This window comes from Neofelis nebulosa, chromosome 8 (genome assembly GCF_028018385.1).
Source record: "Neofelis nebulosa isolate mNeoNeb1 chromosome 8, mNeoNeb1.pri, whole genome shotgun sequence".
Taxonomy (NCBI): Eukaryota; Metazoa; Chordata; class Mammalia; order Carnivora; family Felidae; genus Neofelis; species Neofelis nebulosa.
In genome coordinates this window covers 6417664-6440129 of record NC_080789.1, presented here as the reverse complement: position 1 = coordinate 6440129, position 22466 = coordinate 6417664, and the positions used below count along the sequence as shown (strand labels likewise).

Below are 22466 nucleotides of genomic sequence, written 5' to 3'. Positions count from 1 at the left end.
GATTTCTCAGCAGAAACCTAGCAGGGCCAGGAGACAGGGGAGGGATATATTCGAAGTGAAAAACAAACAAACAAGCAAACCCTGCCAACCAAGAGACTTGTGTCACCAAAATCCTAAAAGGAGTCTTGGAAGCTGAACTGATGAATGCTCATTAGTAACATAAAAACATGAAAGTATAAAACTCACTGATGGAGGTAAGTGTACAGTCAAATTCACAATACTTGAATGCTGCAAAGGTGGTGTATAAATCACTTACCTCTGTATAAAAGTTAAAAAACAAAAATGGTAAAAATAACTACAGCTACATTAATTTATTACTTGATATACAATATAAGAAGGAGTGAATTACGACATCAAAAACATAAAATGTAAAGGGGGTAGAGTAAAAGGGTAGAATTTTTGTACGTAATCTAGGTTAAGTTGTTAACCACTTAAAATAGACTGTTATAGGGGCGCCTGAGTGGCTCAGTTAGTTGAGCATCCGACTTGAGCTCAGGTCATGATCTCGCAGTTCGTGAGTTTGAGCCCTGCATCGGGCTCTGTGCTGACGGCTATAGGCTGTTTATAGACTGCTATAATTATAAGATGTTTTAGGTAAGCCTCATGGTAATCATAAAGCAAAAATCTATAGTATACACACAAAAGAGAAAGAGAAAGAAATAATAACATACCACTATGGAAAGTCATCAATTCACAAAGGAAGACAGCAAGAGAGGAAGAAAGGAACAAGGGAACCACCAAACAGCCAAGGAACAATTACTAGGATGGCATTAGTAAATCCTTACCTATCAATAGTTGCTTTAAACATAAATGGACTAAATTCACCAACCAAAAGACACTGAGTGGCCAGATGGATTAAAAAACAAGGTCGAACGGCATGTTGCCTACAAGACACTCTCTTCAGCTTGAAGAACACACATAGGCAGAAAGTAAAGGGACTGAAAAAGATACTCCACGCAGATGTAAACCAAGAGAGAACAGGGATAGCCACACTTGTATCAGATGAAGTGCACTTTAAGCCAAAATCTGTAACAAGGAACAAAGGTCATTATATAACTATATAAATATGTGTGTGTGTGTGTGTGTGTATACACATATATGATCAATTTTAAATATATATGCACCCAACATTGGAGCACCTAAATATAGGATATAAATATTAACAGAGCAGAAGGGAGAAATAGTACTGTAATCACATAGGAGACTTCAGTATCCCACTTTCAATAATGGACAGATCACCCTGAAAGAAAATCAAGAAAAACTGGACTTCAACAGCATTTTAGACCAAATGGACAAACAGACACATTCAAGACACTCCATCCATTAGCAGTAGAACACACATTCTCAAGCACACATAGAACATTCTCCAGGACAAATATATGTTAGGTCACAAAATAAGTTTAAATCATACGTTAGGTTGAAGAAGGTTGAAATCATATAAAGTGTCCTTTCCAACCATAATGGTTGCAAGTAGAAATCAGTGATTGGAGAGAGGAAAACTGGAAAGTTCACAAATATATGGAAATTAAACAACACATTCCTGAACAACCAGTGGGTCAATGAAGAGATCAAAAGGGAAATAAAAAAATATCTTGAAACAAATGAAAATGGAAACACAACACACCCAAACTCATGAAACACAGCAAAAGCAGTTCTAAAAAGGAAGTTTATGGCCACCAGGTATCTGAAAAGATGCTCAACATCACTCATCATCAGGGAAATGCAAGTCAAAACCACAATGAGATGTCACCTCATACCTGTGTGCATGGTAAGTACCAAAAGAGATAAGTATGGATGAGAATTGGGGAAAAGGGAACCCCTGTATGCTGTTGGTGAGAGCGCAAATTAGCAGAGCCATACAGAGAACAGTATGGAGGTCGGTCCCTCAAAAAATTAAGAACAGAGGGGCGCCTGGGTGGCTCAGTCGGTTACGTGTCTGATTTCGGCTCAGGTCATGATCTCACGGTTCATGAGTTCAAGCCCCACATCGAACTCTGTGCTGACAGCTCAAAGCCTGGAGCCTGCTTGGGATTCTGTGTCTCCCTCTCTGTCTGCCCTTCCCCCCGCTCTATCTGTCTCTCTCTCTCAAAAATAAACATTAAAAAAATTTTTTAAAAAAAATTAAAAATAGAACTACTATTTGATCAGCAATCCCACTTCTCGATTTGTATCTGACACAAACAAATCAGTATCTCGAAGAAGTATCTGTGCTGCCATTGTTCACAGCAGCATTATTCACAGTAGCCAAGATACATGTCTGTCGATGGATGAATGGATAAAGAAAATATATATACAGTGGAACATTATCCAGCCATTAAAAAAAGGAAATCCTGCCATTTGTGACAACACGGATGAACTTGGAGGACATCATGCCAAGTGAAATAAACCAGACAAAGAAGAAAAATACCTCACGATTTTGTTCCTATAGGTGGAATCTAAAATTAAAAAAAAAAAAAAAAAGTGAAACTCATAGTGTAGAATGGTGTTTCTTTCCCACAGCCTTCAAGGTAGGGGAAATGGGCAGATGTTCAGAGGGTACAAACTTCTATTTACAAGATGAGTAAATTCTGGGGATGTAAAGTAGGCAGAGTGACCATAGAAAGTAATACCGTGTTATGTACGTGAAATTCGCTAGGAGTACAGATCTTGAGTGTTGCCAGCACACAAAATGAAAACAAACAAACAAAAAAAACCCAGCCCAAATAGGTTAAACTAATTTGAGGTGAGGCAAATGCACTTCTCATTTATAATGTATACTAATGCCATTTTACTTTTTAAAAAGCTGACAGTAGTAATTTTTGTAAAAGGATTTCAGGCCATTTTAAAAAGCCTGAAAATTCTAATAAAACATGAGTAAATATCCAGAGCACCCGACATTTGAAGGAATTTTCCTATGTAAACAGACCCACCATTTTGATCTTCAGCTCCCTGTGGAGGTAAGTTGGTGAATACTGAGGGCACTGTTTGCAATGCACGGAAGACACCGTTCTGCATCACGCAGGATACAAAAGGAGTAGGCTGGCCACAGGCTGCAGTCACCCAGCATAATCCCAGGCTGTGCCTGTTGTCCCAACGTATTACTAGGTCTCCCTGCACTTTTGTCTGGTTTGGACAGGAGATTGTAAAGTCTTTCATTCATAATCAACAACTGGAGGTAGTTGTTCGACAGGTGAACGGACAAACAACTCAACAACGAAGAGGAAGGAACATCATGACAAGCGTCTCACATGCACTACGAAAAGTCAAAGAAGCCGGTCTACAAAGGCCAGTTGCCGTATGATTCCATTTATAGGACATTCTGGGAAAGGCAAGATTGTAAGGTCAGAAAACAGACCAGGATGCAAAGAATATTCTTGAAACAGTAGAATAAAATCATTCGCTCGTCTTAGAGAATTTCCCTGGAGACCCATGGCCTCAATATGTACAATCCCACTGTTCTCTGTTCATACCTGTCTGAATAGCCCGTGGGTTTCAGGATAGTATCCGTATCTTTGATGGTCTCTTTTTTCCAATAGGAATCTGAACTGTCATCCCAGCTAGAAAAAGAACTGCTCCTTAACTCCATCGGCTCGTCAAAGTACCTGTATGAAAAAGAGGGACATGGTGACTTGGGAGACCTTACCGATGTCCACTCACATGGGGTGCACGGCGGCTACACTTCCTGGGCCTTGCGGTTGGAGTGGCCATGTGACGAGAGCTGACGAACGAAACAGAAGCAGGCGTGAGGAGAGTCATTTCCAAGGCCTTTAAAGTGCCTGTGCTCAACTCGCCCAGTCCCTTCTTCCCGTGCCACATGAAAGATAAGGTGGTTTTCCAGGCGCTCCAGCCTCAGGCAGGAGAAGCTTCCATCCATCTGGAAGATCAAGGTGTTACCCAAAGGACAGGTAATCTGGACAATCACCTGTACCCTCAGCTGAACAAGAAATAAACCGCTGTTGTGTTAAGCTTTTAAGACGGGGTTGGGGGCCGGGGCGGGGGGGTGGATACTTGTCAGTGCAGTATAACCTAGCCCATCCGGATAGCACACGATGCCTTTGAGCGTCTTTACTCCCCACAGGTTACGTATTTTGCTTTCTCTGGGTCTAGTTCTGCCTAATCAGGTAGTCGCAACAAAAACCCCACTCGAGGAGCTCCCTGTTGGCAGTCCCTGCCAGGTAAGCCTGGCGACAGCCCTGACCACTTAATGTGAATGGTGCTAATTAGCCTCTTGGTGGAGTCAGATACAAAGGTATGGATGGCTAATGGCTGGACCATTGTGCGGATGCTTTTCCAGCCTGGGGCTTGACGTGAACTTGATCTGTAGGCCTGTAGGTGGGTTTACTCTTTCACCAGCCGAGTACCCCTGAGCCGGGCCTTGCTCAGAGAGCAAAGCTCCACGGCAGCTTCCTGTCCTGCGTGGGGACAGAAAAATCTCTGACCACGAGCAGCAGGGTTTGCCTGGAACAGGACAGAGACTCAGAGGCGAGGTGGTTGTGCCAGAGCCTTAAGAAGTGACCGTGCTTTGTCAGAATTCACAACAGCTTAGGATGGAAAAGAGCCCTGCCAGATACACACTCTTTATTTATTTATATTTTTAATGCTTATTTATTTATTTTGAAAGAGAGAGAGTGGGGGAGAGAGAGAATCGAAGCAGGCTCTGTGCTAGCAGCACAGAGGGCCCACATAGCGCTCGATGTAACAAATGGTGAGATCATGACCTGAGCCAAAATCAAGAATCAGATGCTTAACAGACTGAGCCACCCAGGCGCCCCCTACTCCTTAAATGTGGAGGTAAAGAAGTTCAGCAGAGGCAGATTCCAAGGCTTAGGTCTTGAGAAAGGAAGGATGATGGAAGATAATGTAGAGGCTTTCTTCCAAAGATGTCACCTGGCTTCCTGCAGAGTAAGAAAAGACGCGCATGGGATACATGGTGAACACCGAGCTCGGATGTCACAAGAAGTCGCACAAAGACGGAGAGCCTGGGCAGTCAGAGGGGCCTGTAACCAAAGATGAATATAAGAGGGCAGCAAGAACCTGTAGGAAAAAATAGGCCAAGGGCCCCTACGAGCTAAGAGTTGGGGGGTTGGAAATGCTAAGAACAAACATACTTTTTCTGGGTTAAAAAAAAAAAAAAGGCGAAAGGGATAAACCTGCTATTTGACGTTTTTTTTTGTTTGTTTGTTTGTTGTTGTTGTTGTTGTTTTCTTTTTTTTTTTTTTGGGACAGAGAGAGACAGAGCATGAACGGGGGAGGGTCAGAGAGAGAGGGAGACACAGAATCGGAAACAGGCTCCAGGCTCCGAGCCATCAGCCCAGAGCCCGACTCGGGGCTCGAACTCACGGACCGCGAGATCGTGACCTGGCTGAAGTCGGACGCTTAACCGACTGCGCCACCCAGGCGCCCCATAAACCTGCTATTTGAAGGAGATGGTGTGGCTTTATGTGGATAATACAGAGAAAGCAGGATTTCCAGAAGGGGCTCTGCCTTCTCTGGCGAGGAGGTCCTGAAGAACAAATCTCCTTCCGCTAGCCTTCTCTTCCGTGTAAGGAAGACACAGGTTCAGAGTAGATCCGTGTTTCAGCAAGAAACAGGCCAGGCTCTCTTGGTGGCTGATGGGCAGGTGGGCCCGAGCCCCAGCTCTGCCTGGAGGAGCAGGGACAACCGGTCCCTGTGGAGGAGAGACCTGGACAAGCAGACTTTTAAGTGGCTCAGAGGAAGGGGGCTTGCCATATGTGGGAGGCACACTGGCCTGAAAGGTATCTTCAATTATTCAAGAGATTTATTTGTAAAGGTCCAAGCGAGAGAGTTAAGACCAAGTCAATGAGGAATTTAGAAACTACTTAACAAGCATCTACGAGGAGGAGCCGGTGCTCTGCTAGATGGGGACACGGGGCAAGGAGACATATCCAGCCCCTGCTCTCACGGGCCTGGCTGATCTGAGCTCAGAAACCCAGCAAGGTACATAAGTACATAAGTGAAGGCATCATTCCTCACAGAGCTGCCCCAGGACAGAATGGCTGCCTGGAGGAGGAGGAGGAGGAGGAGGAGGAGGAGGAGGAGGAGGAGGAGTGGGGTGGGGAGAGGGGCAGCATGGTCCCCTGGAGGATGCTCACCAAGACGATGCTGGGGGCATGAGGGTGGGAAGGACCGGGCAGGGGGTGGTTGGAACTTGCAGGCTCTTTGCAACTCTGAGCTGCTGGGACTTAGGATTTTGCAGATTTAGTGTCACTCTAAGGAAATATTCTTCATTCTTATAAGTCCAAGTGCTCATCTTGGAATATAAGCATGTCGGATTTTTTCAATGACTGGATTATTCAAAAATCAGGAGAGAGATGGGCGCCTGGGTGACTCAGTCGGTTGGGCGTCCGACTTCGGCTCAGGTCATGATCTCACAGTCTGTGAGTTCGAGCCCCTTGTGCTGACAGCTCAGAGCCTGGAGCCTGCTTTGGATTCTGTGTCTCCCTCTCTCTCTCTCTCTGCTCCTTCCCTGCTCATGCTCTGTCTCTCTCTGTCTCAAAAATAAATTTTAAAAAAACATTAAAAAATTTAAAAAACAAAAAAACAAAAATCAGGAGAGAGAAAGCCATTCTGCTCGGATCCTACTGGTCAGCAGGAGCACTGGGCAGCATTCTAAGTGTGGGGCAGGTGGGCGTGGGGGGTGGGCTCTCTGTGCGCTGACAGATGTGGGAGGTGAGCAGCAGCCCTGGGGGTGCTGACAGCTGTCCCATCGGTTGGAAGGATGGGCTAACTGATGCCTGATGGCTGTGGGGCACTTGCCTGACCTTAGAAACACAGCAGTCTTGATTTCCACATTTTTCCTGACTTTTTTTTTTTAATGCTTATTTTTGAGAGACAGAGAGAGAGCACAAGTGGGGGAGGGGCAGAGAAAGGGAGACACAGAATCCGAAGCAGGCTCCAGGCCCCGAGCTGTCAGCACAGAGCCTGACACGGGGCTCGAACTCATAAACCGTGAGATCGTGACCTGAGCTGAAGTCGGGAGGCTTCACCAACTGAGCCACCCAGGCGTCCCTTTACTGACTTTCTAATGTTCTGGTTTCTAGATCCTGGTTCTCAATGCTCTTCACTTGTATTTTTGCTCTCACTCCGTCTTCATCCAACCCTGAGGACATTCCTTGCAATCCCTTGGTACCCCAACAGCGCATATCTGATTTACAGCTGTAGACAACCGTCTGCCCAGTGGAGGCCACGCTGACTGCTTATATAAGGCTGAGCAAATCACTCTGGTTTCATTATTTTGTACTCCGTATATAATTACACTGTTTATATCCTGAATATAATGGAATTCAATGGGGAAAAATCCCAGATATGGTGGATTTTATTTTTCATAGAAACAGCACTATCTCATAATTTATAATGTTCAAGTTCTAAAGGGCTAATGAATAATTCGGAAGCAGTGCAGGCTGCTCATGGAGCTAATAGGCTGGCTCTCCTGGAGGCTGTGTTTACGATCCGTCAGTCGCCAGAGTACTAACAGCTCCCTTGTTCTCTACCAGCAGTGGTCACAACCAAGGAGGCTAGAAAAGGCACTCATGGGGCACCTGGGTGGCTCAGTTAGTGTCCAATTTCAGCTCAGGTCACGATCTCGCAGTTTGTGAGTTTGAGCCCCGCATCGGGCTCTGTGCTGACGCCTCAGAGCCTGGAGCCTGCTTCGGATTCTGTGCCTCCCTCTCTCTGCCCTCCCTTCCGTGCTCACGCTCTGTCTCTCACTCTCTTGTCTCTCACTCTCTTCTCTCTCAAAAATAAATAAACATTAAAAAAAAATTAATGAAAAAAATAAAGAGCAAATCAGAAATGATCTCACATGCATGCAGCTTTTAAATCAAGTTAGAAATTTAATTTTATCCTGTAGAAAATATACGTAAATTTTTTTTTTAACATTTATTTACTTTTGAGACACAGCATGAACGGGGGAGGGGCAGAGAGAGAGGGAGGCACAGAATCTGAAACAGGCTCCAGGCTCTCAGCTGTCAGCACAGAGCCCGACGCGGGGCTCGAACTCACGGACCGCAAGATCATGACCTGAGCCAAAGTCAGACGCTTCACCGACTGAGCCACCCAGGCGCCCCTATGTAGATATTTTTATGTGTGTTTTTTTTTTTAGTTTATTAATTTATTTTGAGAGAGAAAGACAGAAAGCACAAGTGGAGGAGGGTCAGAGAGAGGAGAGAGCGAGAATCCCAAGCAGGCTCTGCGCCGACAGCACGGAGCCCGATGCGGGGCTTGAACCCGCAAACCGCGAGATCCCAACCTGAGCCAAAGTCGAACATTCACCCGACTGAGCCACCCGGGCGCCCCTAAATACTTTTGAAAGGCACGATTGGGGGGTTGCCTCTGTGTAAACCACACCTGCTGTGTTATACAAGTGACTCACAACAGGTACAAAACCATCCCTGTATCTGGCGGCACTGACAGGGAACACCACTAACCTAGTAACTTTTTTTGGTAAAATATCCGGACTTGACAGAATGGGAAGCAGTGTGAGGGAATTTTTTAGGCAGAGTACTATGCTATGAACTTTGGGAAGATGTGTGTCACAATCAGCTTCCAGTTAATAGTTAACATGTATGTGTATCTCGTATGTATATGAAACATATAGCCCATGTAGACATGAAACCGCTTCGAGCCTGCGTACGTAACCGCCAAACAGTAATGGCCTTCCAGACATGAGCCACGGAGCCTCCTTCAACGCACCGCCCATTACTGATGGACACACACTCGATTTTCCCGAGCTCCAAACTTGAAGGCGGCCCTCGGCGTAGTTAAGAATCTAACCACAGTAATTACACATTTAAGACTGAGTCACGTCTCTTGAACTGAACCCCTATGTCATAAACGCAGCTAAACATCACACAAATAGTCAAGCGCTCCATTAGCATCAACTCATTTACCATCGCACAACACAGTGAGGCAGACCCCAGCATCTCTAACTTACAGATGCGGAAGCTGCAGCACAGAGAGGTTGAGCGACTTGGCCAGGGTCACACAGTCATTAAGTGGCCCAGCCAGGATTCAAATCCAGACCGTGTGAACCGGGGTCTACACTCTCACGCCTGTGTTCTCAGCTGGTGCTCACCTCCAGTTCACAGCCCAGGTTTACATGGTGCCTTTTTAGCAGGACTCTCCTGTATGGGTCAGGTTCTTGGAAGAACCTCACACGGTGAGCCAGTTCAAGTCTCAACTTGTTCTCCCTGCCCTTCAGGCCCCTGAACCTGAACCGTGGTACTTGCCACGGTTGCCTTCACACCGAAGTTAGGCAACTGGTCCCAATCTGATGGTGGAGGCTGAAGGACTGGCACCTAGCTGACCCTGAGAGCCTTCAGAGTGTACTAGTGTTTTCCATGAATTGATAACACACACACAAATAGTGTTTGCTATTTGTTCTGAAACAAAAGGATATGGACCTTTGGGCTCTTGCCTTGTTCTCCAATTTCACACTTAGATAAACACAATTCCTACTTCTGATTTTTTTTAAGTTTATTTATTTTTGAGAGAGAGAGAAAAAGAGAGAGCACACGCAAGCAGGGGAAGGGCAAATGAGAGAAGGAGACAGACAATCCCGGGCGGGCTCTGTGCTAACTGACACAGGGCTTGAATTCAGGTCGTGACCTGGGCCAAAGTCAAGAATCAGATGCTCAACCAACTAAGCCACCCAGGCGCCCTGCAAGTTCCTACTCTATTTTCAACTCTTGGTCACTGATTTTATTATAAACATCTCGCAGGCATTGTCCACTTACAAATCTTTCCCCCATAATTTTCCAAAGGACACCCTTGACTCCAGCCAAAGCTTGTAGAAGCAACGAAGTAAACTGATTTGTATTTGCTCTTAATGCAAATAAGCGAGTAAGTCCACATTAATGACCACTTTCTAAAACAACGCTTTAAGGCTGATTTGGGGCAGGTTACCTTGAGCTGGAAGTAAAATATGGGTCACCACTGTCATCACTGTACTTCTTTCTTGATTTTGCTATGATCGGCGTCTCCTGCTCAATGGTCTGCATATCTGAAGTCACGGAATGTGAAATACCACTGGAGAAAACAGAGAATAAAAGGGAGAGGAATCACATCAGTTCAGGAAGACACTTGTGCTCACCAAAGAATAAACGTTTCATACTTTCAACAAAAACGTTCGTGGGGTTAAAAACATGAGCAATAAAAACGGCATATATAGTTTTTGGCATAAGCATCGAAAAATACTGGGCCTTTGTGAGGACTGGAACTAATTACACAAGATGCAGTCACACATATTAGTTCTGTCTGCAGCATCCGCTTAACAATGAGTCAGGCCCATTTCCTTTTTGCTTTGACTCAATTTGGAACTTTTCATGCTAGGTTGAATACTAGAGGGGAGTAAAACTATTGAAGAAAGGAAGGAATCATGAGAAAATACTTTCCCAGTTGACACCAATAAGGAAGATCCATGCGCCATTAGCAACGTTTAAATTCTGGAAGCCACGTACCTCCTGCAGTTTCCGAACCCCATGCCGAGTCTCTCTGACTCTATCTTTTTTTTGCCACTCATGTTCATCTTCTCGTCCTTCTTCGTTTGAATCTCAAGATCCTTATAGGCTAATCGCAGTGATGAAACGCTGCCAGAAAACCAAAGGCTCCTTAATTTAGCTTTAATTCTGTGTTCTCAAGTTAAAACACTAAGTGAAATCAAACAGGTCACTGGTAATTTGAGCTTCGTGCTTCTTTCCGTAATTAACAACTATGAAGGCAAATTGGCTTTTTTCTTTCCCTAAAGGTCTTTTTTGAGTAGATGTTCAAGAAAATTTGAATGAGTTTACACCTGCTTTTTGGTTGCTGCTGACCCTACCTTACTGTTCCAGTTCATATCACCTATCGTCATATATTAATCATCACATCATCATATACTACCTGCCGCGTAATAACGTAATATATGCTAAGATTACGTCTACGTAGGACAGTAAAAAGCAGAATTTCTTACTTGAGCTAGTATTTATACTTTTGCATTACATAGCAAAAGTATGAGGTTAGTTGCATTGGTTTGCACATATTTTTGACTTTACAGGTAGTTAAATGAAGAGGCACCTGGGTGGCTCAGCCGGTTTAAGTGTCTGATTTCAGCTCAGGTCATGCTCTCACGGTCTGTGGGTTCGAGCCCCACGTCGGGCTCTGTGCTGACAGCTCGGAGGCTGGAGCCTGCTTCGGATTCTGTCTCCCTCTTTCTCTGCCCCTCCCCTGCTTGAGCTCTCTTTCTCTCTCTCTCTCTCTCTCAAATATAAATAAGCATTTTAAAAAACCAAATATATAAATTAAGACGGAGTTACTTAATTGCAAAAGATTCTTCAGAGGACTGCTATAGAATCAGGCTTCCAAGAGCACTCATTTCTTAGCCAACCTTCCTTCTGTGCTACTAGTCAGACACTAATCATCTGTTTATCAAATACCTGTTACAAATGACGTACCAAAGGGGTAAAAAGAGGTATCCAACACTGTCCCTTGCTCTCAGATTCCTCAAAACGTTACAAATACTTAATTTTTCATAAAGAAAACTATGCAATAACAAGAGTATTTTCTATTGGTAAGACGGCAACAAAACTTGGGGGCCCTGAAAGGTGATATACCCATGTCATCAGGAATTCTAAGCTATTATCTGTTTCATAAAATTGTGCAAGATCTCATGAATTTCTCATAAGAAAGGCACCGTGTAAATTCCATAATAATATAAATACATTTTCCTGTAGTAACAGGGAATGACAACTAAATTTCTTACTAGAAAAAAAAAAAAAAGAGTAAACAGAAAACAGAAAAAAAAATAACACTGCTGCTGTTTCCTTCCTTAGTCAGTCAGGATTTGTTTTGTTTTAATCTGGTAGTTTTGTTTTCTTTACCATTCTTCCTACAGAGCAGGGTCTGACCACGTCCCCAGTTTTATCACTCAGAAAATAAATGATACTCTTGCGTCAACTTTTTGGAGGAAGACCACAGATCTGCCGAAAACCACGAACAGATTAAACTGGAGCGGCAGATTCTTCTGGAGAAGATGAACGGCCGGGAAGAAAACGTTCCCCTGGGAAGATGTGAGACGGGAGAACTTTCCTCCTCAGCATCTGGCTGGGACCGAGGCTACCGCCACCAACAGCACCTGCTCTCCGACCTGGGCTTCCCATAACGCGGGGACGGCAACGCCCACAGGACGAAGGAGTCAGGGCTCCGTGTTTCCCAGGCCCTGCTCAGGGGAGGCTCCCAAGCCGCTCAGGCCAAGCAAGGGAAGGGGCTCCGGGGCTCTCCTCTCCCTCATCTTCCCACCCACCGTGTGCAGGCTCCTCTGAGGGTGGGCCCAGGCACCGCCAGCAGGTGAGGACTAGGACAGACAGTTAGGGTTTCACAGGCTGAAGACAGAGAAAAATGCCGTTCCTTGACAGTTTACTCAACTGAAAATAACTCTATTTACAGCCGTTAAAAAATTAACTTGCAGAATAACGCTGTTGCGTCTTTAGGATAAGACACGTGTGCTTTCCCGGAGCTGGCGCAGCCCTGGCTTGGCGGGATGGGGCTGCGACGGGTCTGAGAGGGAGGACAGTGTCTTGGGCACAGTGGCGCGGCTGTCCTGAACACGGCCAGGAAGGCTGTCAAAGCAGGTTCCCAAATCAAATTCATAAACACCCATGGCCCGCATCTTTGCGTATACGCTGTACTGAACCGTCCTAGTGAAAGATTCGAGTTAAGGCTGGTGTTGCCTCTAACAATACGCTAATCTCCATCCACCCCCCCCTGCAGGGAGGGAGCAGGTGCTTCGTGTTCCGTGTCTTCTGTTCTGATCAGGCTCTAGATTGTACACGCTCCAGGAAAACCACGCATGAACAATCTGCACAGAGCCCACTCCCAAACACCAAGAGAAGCAGTCTAATCCTCAGGTTGGACCTTCCCCCCATTTTCAGGGTCAAGATCCCAGCTTAGAGAAATTACAGTGAAGTCTGTGACCACAGCTCAAAGCAAATTTTACATAAAGCATTTCAAACCACATTTAGCCTAACTACAGTTTAGTGCTGCCCCCTATGTTCTAGGAGTTAAATGACAATGAGAAACAACAACTTCCAATTCTCTGGGTTTACCAACTAGAACATCCCTTAGCAAGCTGCTAGCATGAATAACAACAAGAAATCACAGCGGGTTGAGCACTTACTCTGTACCAGGCACTGTTTGATGCACTTTAATAAACGTTAACTAAGTTAACCCTCAAAACATTAAGCCTCGTAAAATAAGCATTATTATTTTCTTCATTATGCCGTCCATAGTGACTCAAGCCATAACAATAATAATAAATAAATAAAACAAAATAATAAATAAAATAAGCACACATAAGAACTAGGAACCCAAGCTGCCTTTCCTTTAGGTGTTGTGCTCACTCTGCTTTCTTCTCTCCTTATGATTTTTTTTATACCCAGCACATGCACTTTCCAGGCGGCCCCACTGCTCCTCTGTTTCCAACACAAACAAAAACCTCTCAAGAGCCTTAAATGTCTACTTAGAATTCTCTTGACTGGCTTCCTGGTTTCCAGTTTCTGCCCCAGTCTGTCTGTCCTAATCTCATCACCAAACTCACTTTCCAAAATATACCCCCTTCATCAAAACGATTGGCCTGACTTCAAGGTACCCCACATTATCATTCCAATTTCACCAATCCAGGCAACTCCCCCCTCCCCAGCACCGAAAAAAATTAAATGGCATTTTGAAAGCAAATCTCAAGAGTTGTTTGATTAATAGCCTTATTCACTAAACACACACTACTATAACTAAATCAAACTCACATTGATTCTTCCTTAGGTGCCGCGCTGGCCAGAAGGTCTTCCTGTTCCTTCATTTTATCTACAGCTTGGGCTTGTTTTTCAATTTCATTAAAGCATGTATTCGCCAGTTTCTGGGCTCCCAAACTTCCTTTTTTGGCCCCAAGCTAGAAGATATAGAAGATGAGATTTGACCCACGCTGTTTGAAAGCTTCAGCTAACGGCTAACACTTCCTGAGGTCTATTACCCGCCAGGCACTGCAACCCACACTTCCTATTTGTTCTCTCGCTCAGTCCTCACAACCCTGTGAAGTTGGCACTACTGTTATCCCCAGGTTAGATGAGGAACTCGAGTCTGGTGCAGGTTAACTGACTTGAACAAGATCACACAGCCAGTAAGATGACGGACATCAGGAATCACACCCTGGTGACAGCATCCCTTATTAGAAACGCAAACACGACAGAAACTCCCACAGGGCCTCTCCTGATTGTTTAGAATTCTGTCATTAGCAAAAGAAATGCTGTCAAACACTCATTCTAGAAAATCTTCACTACGTATAACATTCACCTCATGGAACAAAACCTAGGTTTTTATCAAAGCCCCATTTATGGGGCACTGGGGTGGCTCTTTCGGTTAAGGGTCTGACTCTTGACTTCGGCTCAGGTCATGATCTCATAGTCCTGAGATCAAGCCCCTCGTTGGGCTCTGCACTGGGCACAGAGCCTGCTTGGGATTCTCTCTCTTCCTCTCCCTCTGCCCCTCCCCAGCTCGTGTGCATGCACTCTCTCTCTCTTTTTCCAAAAAAAACCTCACATTTATTATTACAATATGGCTCAAAATAAATTTTAAAAAAGTGACAGGGGCACCTGGGTAGCTCAGTCGGTTAAGCATCCGACTTCAGTTCAGGTCGTGATCTCATGGTTCGTGGGTTCAAGCCCCACGTTGGGCTCTGTGATGACAGCTCAGAGCCTGGAGCATGCTTTGAGCTCTGTGTCTCCCTCTCTCTCTGCCCCTCCCCCACTGACATTCTGTCTCTCTTTCTCAAAAATAAATAAACATTAAAAAAAATTTTTTAACGACAAAGGTGGCTTTCTTGAGAACATAGGCTATTTTAAAGCCAAACTACCAGATATTTATATGCAATACTTACTCCTCTTTTAGCTTGATTTGGTTTCTTTTTTATGATAGAGGACACCTCTGTCAAAAAATAAAAAGTAGAAAGTCAGACCAATAGAAATACGCAATTTTTCTAATTCTAGCGTATTTTTCTTAAATTCTAACATGTTGTACACATTATGTAAGAGACTGTAACATTTTCCACCTTAGTTGGTCACCCAGAACAGTCAAGCACTCGAGTGTATTGCAGATTAAGAGAGCTTTGTTCAAATGGAGTTTCTCGGCACTGCTAAGTAGGATCCAAGCTCACAGAAAACATTTTGTGCACACCACACTAGAGAGAAATGAGGAGCCTGGCCTTGCCCACCCCACCCCACCCCACTCATTGCTTTCTTCGGAGCATTTCTTAAATACATTAGAACAAACTCTCCTCTTAAGCTCTGCTCTTCAAAAACTTTTAGAATTAGTTTAAGATATAAAGTTAGCCAGGCATTATGCACACAACGGAAGCAGTGGTATGGTTTTTCACCCTGACTTGTATACAGATTTATCACATCAATCAATGAGAATTACAAAGCATTCCATTATTTGAGTAGCAAGGGCTTTCTGAATTGCACAAAAACAGATGAGGCTTTAAGATAAAGTTTCTTAAAAATCGTTTTCTGGGTAAACTTTAATCATAGATTACACATTCTGTTTCTACAATTATGTTTAAGAGACCCAGTAAGAATAAAATTTTAACTTTTTTCTTACAAAGATGAGAATGTGCTTTAATAAGAAAAGACAGCATAGGGGCGCCTGGGTGGCTCAGTCGGTTGAGCAACCAACTTTGGCTCAGGTCATGATCTCGCGGTCCGTGAGTTCAAGCCCCGCGTCGGGCTCTGTGCTGACAGCTCGGAGCCTGGAGCCTGCTTCGGATTCTGTGTCTCCCTCTCTCTCTGCCCCTCCCCCACGCCTGCTCTGTCTCTGTCTCAGAAATAAACATTAAAAAAAATTTTTTTAAAAATAAGAAAAGACAGCATAAAACCACACACAACTAAAGATTCAAATTTAGCCCTAACGAGACAATAACATCATTACGTGCCAAGTATGAAAAAGATATCTATGGGAGTTTTTCTTTCCATCACTTTCTTTTGGATCCATGTTAAAGCACTCACATAATCTGCTCCCAACCTCCTACGAGGCTATTAACTCGGGATGAAAATATCTGGAACATTTCTAATAGTTCAGCTATTTTTTCACCAAAGTACTTGCTTTCCAATTAATGCCATGCAATGTGTGCTCATTTCAGAGTATAATTCCCTGATGATGAAAAATTAAAGATCCTGGTAAAATCAGAAAGAGAAGAACACTCTAGGAGACGTCGCTCTGCCCTCTGCTCATGCTGGGAACGTAACCCAGTTCGACACAAATGAGCAAATCAACAGTTTCAGCAGCAAGCTCAGCCAGGGACACCACACCGGTTGCCGCCACTCACAGGCCTCAGGCTGGTCCTAAAGGGGAACGGCATTTTTGCTCGACAGAAATCTTATTAATAGATTAATAATCATGATGCCAGATTACTCTACACATTCTAGGCAGAATGGAAAGCCAGGATTCATCTTTCTCTCCTAATGAATCTCACTGTCTGCATCAGAATATGGAGTCGTAGGCATATTACCTAAAGCAGCCTTTGTTGGTGCGTTGAGACCTTCCACACTTGGTCCTTGTTCTGGTCCACCTGAAAGTTAAACATATTGATATCAATGCAGAAAATACACTCATTAAATGTGCTTTTGAATATACGACACATTCAACTTGCTCGGTACCACACGTGTGACCCAAGTTTGTCGATTATTGGTTTTCTTTTTAGCTCCCTATTCTGTTTTACCGTTACAAGAATTTTTTAAAAATTTTTTTACATTTATTTATTTATTTATTTATTTATTTATTTATTTATTTATTTATTTATTTTTGAGAGACAGAGAGAGACAGAGCACAAGCGGGGGATGGGCAGAGAGAGAAGGAGACACAGAATCGGAAGCAGGCTCCAGGCTCCGAGCCGTCAGCACAGAGCCCGACGCGGGGCTCGAACCCACGAACCGCGAGATCGTGACCTGAGCCGAAGTCGTGATGCTCAACCGACTGAGCCACCCAGGCGCCCCTATAACATTTTTTAAATGTTTATTTATGTACAGAGAGTAAGAGCATACACCTGAGAGAGTCAGGGAGGGGCAGAGAGAGGGGGGTGGAGAGAGAAGGAATCCCAAGCAGGCTCCACGCTGTCAGCACAGAGCCTGACGCAGGGCTTGAACTCACAAACCTTGAGATCATGACCTGAGGAAATCAAGAGTCGGATGCTTAACTGACTGAGCCACCCAGGCGCCCCCCCAAGGGGAGGCAGAATTCTAAACAATAAAACCTTTTGGAGAAACTCTGCGGCTAAGAATGCAGGGTTTAAAATATTTACAAGAACAGAATCTTGTTCTGCATGTAGTTATCTCAGTTTCCTGTTAGCAAATCAAATGGAGACACCTGGACTCCAGAGGTCACAGGGACACCTCCAGGGCTCCGTATGCTTCAACCTCCAAAGGCCTCTTATGCTAACTAGTTGTAACAGTAACAATATTCAAATCGCCATCGGTACAATGCTCGCCTTGTCTGTTAGTCAGGAGAGTGTCGGGATTATTTTTTCTCCTCTGTCCTTTTGGACAATGACAAACCCGTCGATGGCTCAGGTAGATTCCTTCTCTTAAAAACAATCCCCATCTGGAGGGGCTCACAGCCCAGGGAAGGGACACACACGGACATGGTAATTCCCAGAACCAGGCCGAGCTGCGCTAAGAGGGAGACCACACACAAATGTGGTCGTGACTGGGAGTGTCCGTGGGGTGGACACAGCCTCTCTGAGGACAGGCGTTCGCGCAGAGACTCCAGGAAGGAGGCGGCAACATGACAACCGAGGACAGATTCCCACTGCAAGCAACAGGGCTGAAAGGCCAGTGCGGCTACAGGGCAGTGTGGGTCTAAGGAGTTCAACTGCTACGCGCCACTTAGAAAGGAATGCAAGCTGGTGCAGCCACTCTGGAAAACGGTATGGAGGTTCCTCAAAAAACTAAAAACAGAACTACCCTACGACCCAGCAATCGCACTACTAGGCATTTATCCACGGGATACAGGGGTGCTGTTTCGAAGGGACACATGCACCCCAATGTTTATAGCGGCACTATCCACAACAGCCAAAGGATGGGAAGAGCCCAAATGGCCATCGATGGATGAATGGAGAAAGAAGATGTGGTGTATACACACACACACACACACACACACACACACACACACACACACACACACTGGAGTATTACTCGGCTATCAAAAAGAATGAGATCTTGCCATTTGCAACTACGTGGATGGAACTGGAGGGTATTATGCTACGTGAAATGAGTCAGTCAGAGAAAGACAAATATCATATGACTTCACTCCTATGAGGACTTAAGAGACAAAACAGATGAACATAAGGGAAGGGAAACAAAAATAATGTAAGAACAGGGAGGGGGACAAAACAGAAGAGACTCATAAATATGGAGAACAAACTGAGGGTTACGGGAGGCATTGTGGAAGGGCGTAGGGGCTCCATGGGGAAGGGGCACTAAGGAACCTACTCCTGAAATCATTGTTGCACTAGATGCTAACTAATTTGGATGTAAATTTTAAAAAATAAAAAATTAAATTAAAAAAAAAAAGAAAGGGGCGCCTGGGTGGCGCAGTCGGTTAAGCGTCCGACTTCAGCCAGGTCACGATCTCGCGGTCCGTGAGTTCGAGCCCCGCGTCAGGCTCTGGGCCGATGGCTCGGAGCCTGGAGCCTGTTTCTGATTCTGTGTCTCCCTCTCTCTCTGCCCCTCCCCCGTTCATGCTCTGTCTCTCTCTGTCCCAAAAATAAATTTAAAAAAATGTTGAAAAAAAAAATTTAAAAAAAAAAAAGAAAGGGGTCTGTCTTCTTACCAGACACTTAGGGTCACAGGCACAAAAAATGAAAATGTGCCAAAACATCACAGACTGCAAATCAGACAAAACCCAGCCATGCCAGCGTCCTTTGCATACGAAGGGAACAAGCTTTTTGTGTATATATGAATTGCAAAACGCTTATCGCCTGTCTTTAAAGCATCTCTTCAGAACAGAAACGTTGCATTTGTGATAGATTCGTCAATCTCTTCCTTTCATGAGGCCTGAACGTGCAGAGAAGGCTTCCCCGGTTCCGGTTCCGAGAGGACAGGAAACCTCCACCCGTTTTCTTGCAGCACCTTTATACTTTCATGATTTATATTTAAATCCTTGACCCGCCGGCATTTTGTTTGGTATAAAGAGTAAAGAAGGAATTCTACTTTACTGTAATATTTTACCCAAAATGCTAGACGCTTGTCCCAGCTCATCCACTGTTCCCCAGAATGCAAAGGGTTCCCGTCCTGGTTCACTGACAGGTCTACTCCTAAGACCAGTCAAATCAAAAACCGGCGTCCTAAAATCTGCCGTTTGCTGCAATCTCAGACACTCCCACCCTGACACCTGCACTTCAGTGCAAACGAAGTGACTTTTCCTCACAGCAAGCTCCCTGCCCCACTCACAGAGACCTGACTGACCACTCTCCCAGGACTCTCTTCTTGATAAGTATCAGTCACCCTCTCCAACCCTCCAGCAAAACCCTCGCCAGGAAGTTTCTCGAGTAAGCATCTCAGTCATCGAGCTGGTGGAGTGTTTGGTCTTGGCTACTTCACGAAGTTCTCTCAAGTTGCCCAAAGCAGCTCCGGGCTCGGCATACGCGAGCCAGCCCTTCTGGCCACGCTCCAGGGTGCCCACGTGGCTGTCAAATGTCGCCTTGTTGTTAATTTGCTCAAGCCTTCCGGCTAACAAAAGATGCTCAGTCTTAAACCAGAAAAGTTGACATCTTGATCCTTGTTATTCCTATCACATAAGTGATGTTTTTAAATGCAAGCAACTGACAGAAGTACAGGTACAATAAATACGATCCTATGATAAAGTCACCAAAGGTAAATCATTAGACAGCAACTACTCATAGAATCGGTTTTGAAATGGAAATCTTGTTTTCTGACCGGAGAAGTAACAGAGACACATGACAAAAGTTTGGTCACATCAAAACTGTATCAAGTTGAAAGTAAAAGTAATTCATTCGGTAATTTTATTCTCTGGCTAACAATTTGGTACGTACCTTCCAGAATGTCTTCTGTGTGTATATGTTTTTGCTTCAGTGTTTTACAAAAATGAGATCATATTTCCTGTTGGGTAATATCTTTTCCCCCCACTATATAATGTACCATGGGCATCTTTCCTTCATTAAATACAAGGATCTTATTTTCTCTTTCCTTTTTTTTTTTTTAAAAGATTTTATTTTTAGGAGCACCCGGGTGGCTCAGTCAGTAGAGCGACCGACTTCGGCTCGGGTCATGATCTCACGGCTCACGGGTTCGAGCCCCGCGTCGGGCTCTGTGCCGACAGCTCGGAGCCTGGAGCCCGCTTCGGATTCTGTGTCTCCCCCTCTCTCTGCCCCTAACCTGCTCACATTCTGTGTCTCTCTCAAAAATAAACATTAAAAAAAATTTTTTTTTAAAGATAAAAAATGATTTTATTTTTAACTAACGTCTACACCCAACGTGGGGCTCAAACTCACAACCCTGAGATCAAAAGTCACGTGCTCCACCAACTAAGCCAGCCGGGTGCCCCACAGGATCTTATTTTCTAATAGTTTCATAGCCATTGAACCAAAGGATAACATCACACGACAATTCTGAAGACTACCTTCATTATTAGCTGGAGTGGTCTCCACATTCCTTGGTGACGAAGAAGATGCTTCTGGCTGTGATGTCCAGCCTGTGCCACTCACCTGAAGGTGAGAAAATTCACCAGTCAGCAAAGCAAGAAAAGAAAAAAAAAAAAAAAAATCAAAGCCAATAATGGAATGGTCACCTTCCAAGTACCTGGGTTGGCGGCAAGGAAAGATAATATTAAGACATGTCTATTCTTTTTTCTTTTATTTATTTATTTATTTAAAAAAAAAAATTTTTTTTTTTTTTACATTTATTTATTTTTGAGACAGAGAGAGACAGAGCATGAACGGGGGAGGGTCAGAGAGAGGGAGACACAGAATCTGAAACAGGCTCCAGGCTCTGAGCTGTCGGCACAGAGCCCGACACGGGGCTCGAACTCACAAACTGTGAGATCATGACCTGAGCCGAAGTCGGCCGCTTCACCGACTGAGCCACCCAGGCGCCCCTCTTTTTTCTTTTTTTTAATTGAAGTATAATTAACGTACAGTATCACATTAGTTTCAGGTATACAATATAAAGATTCAACAACTCCATACATTACTCAGGGTTCATCAAGATAAGTGTGCTCTTTGTCCCTCTTTACCTATTTCAACCCTTCCCCCACCACCCCACCCATGCTTCCTTCTGGCAACCACCAGTCTGTTCTCTGTATTTAAGAGTCTGTTGTTTTATGTGTCTCTTTGGTTGGCTTCTTAAATTCCACATGTGAGTGAAATTACATCGGATTTGTCTTTCTCTGTCTGATTTATTTCACTTAGCATTATAGCCTTTAGGTCCGTCCATGTTGTTGCAAATGGCAAGAGATCATTCTTTTTCGTGGCTGAGTAATATTCCTGTGTGTGTGTGTGTGTGTGTGTGTGTGTGTGTGTGTGTGAGAGAGAGAGAGAGAGAGAGAGAGAGAGAGAGAGATCGAGAGAGAGAGAGAGAGAGAGAGAGAGAGATCTTCTTTATCTATTCATCTATGGTGGACATTTGGGCTGCTTCCAGAGTTTGGCTATTGTAAATAATACTGCAATACACAGGGATATAGATCTTTTTGAATTAGTGTTTTCATTTTCTTGGGTAAATAGCCAGCAGTGGCATTACTGGATCATATGGTAATTCTATTTTAAATTTTTTCAGGAACTTCCGTTCTGTTTTCCACAGTGGCTGCACCGATTTGCGTTCCCACCCATGGTACGCGAGGGTTCTTTTCTCCTCACATCCCGTCCAACACTTGTTATTTCTTGTGCTTTTGATGTTAGCCATTCTGACAGGTGTAAGGTGATCGCTCACCGTGGTTTTGATTCGTGTTTCCCTGATGATGAGTCATGTGGAGCATCTTTTCCTGTGTGTTTGCCATCTGGACGTCTTCTTTGGGAAAATGCTTATTCAGGCCCTCTGCCCATTTTTTAAAAAAAAAAATTTTAATGTTTATTTTTGACAGAGAGAGAGAGAGAGAGAGAGACAGAGCATGAGCAGGGAAGGGGCAGAGAGGGAGGGAGACACAGAATCTGAAGCAGGCTCCAAGCTCCGAGCTGTCAGCACAGAGCCCGACGTGGGGCTCGAACTCATGAACTGCGAGATCATGACCTGAGCCAAAGTCGGACGTTCAACGGACTGAGCCACCCAGACACCCCTGAAAGCAGCATCTTAATGGTCCCTTCTCGTTATTCGTGGTAGTTATGTTTTTTTTTTAAATTTTTTTTTGTTTTTGAGACAGAGAGAGACAAAGCATGAGTGGGGGAGGGACAGAGAGAGGGAGACACAGAATCTGAAGCAGGTTCCAAGCTCTGAGCTGTC

The 22466-nt window shown here is 44.5% G+C and overlaps 1 protein-coding gene across 1 annotated transcript in view; it reads right to left on the bottom strand.

Annotated features, from left to right (window-relative positions):
• Window positions 1–22466, bottom strand: part of ARFGAP3 (ADP ribosylation factor GTPase activating protein 3) — a 56376-nt gene that overhangs the window by 13131 nt on the left and 20779 nt on the right. The window contains exons 6-12 of the mRNA XM_058741116.1: window positions 20656–20740; window positions 16529–16588; window positions 14903–14949; window positions 13776–13918; window positions 10458–10586; window positions 9904–10026; window positions 3450–3581 (exon numbers count right to left, since the gene is read on the bottom strand). Of these exons, the coding sequence (XP_058597099.1) occupies window positions 3450–3581; window positions 9904–10026; window positions 10458–10586; window positions 13776–13918; window positions 14903–14949; window positions 16529–16588; window positions 20656–20740 (719 nt within the window). The remainder of the gene's footprint in view (window positions 1–3449; window positions 3582–9903; window positions 10027–10457; window positions 10587–13775; window positions 13919–14902; window positions 14950–16528; window positions 16589–20655; window positions 20741–22466) is intronic.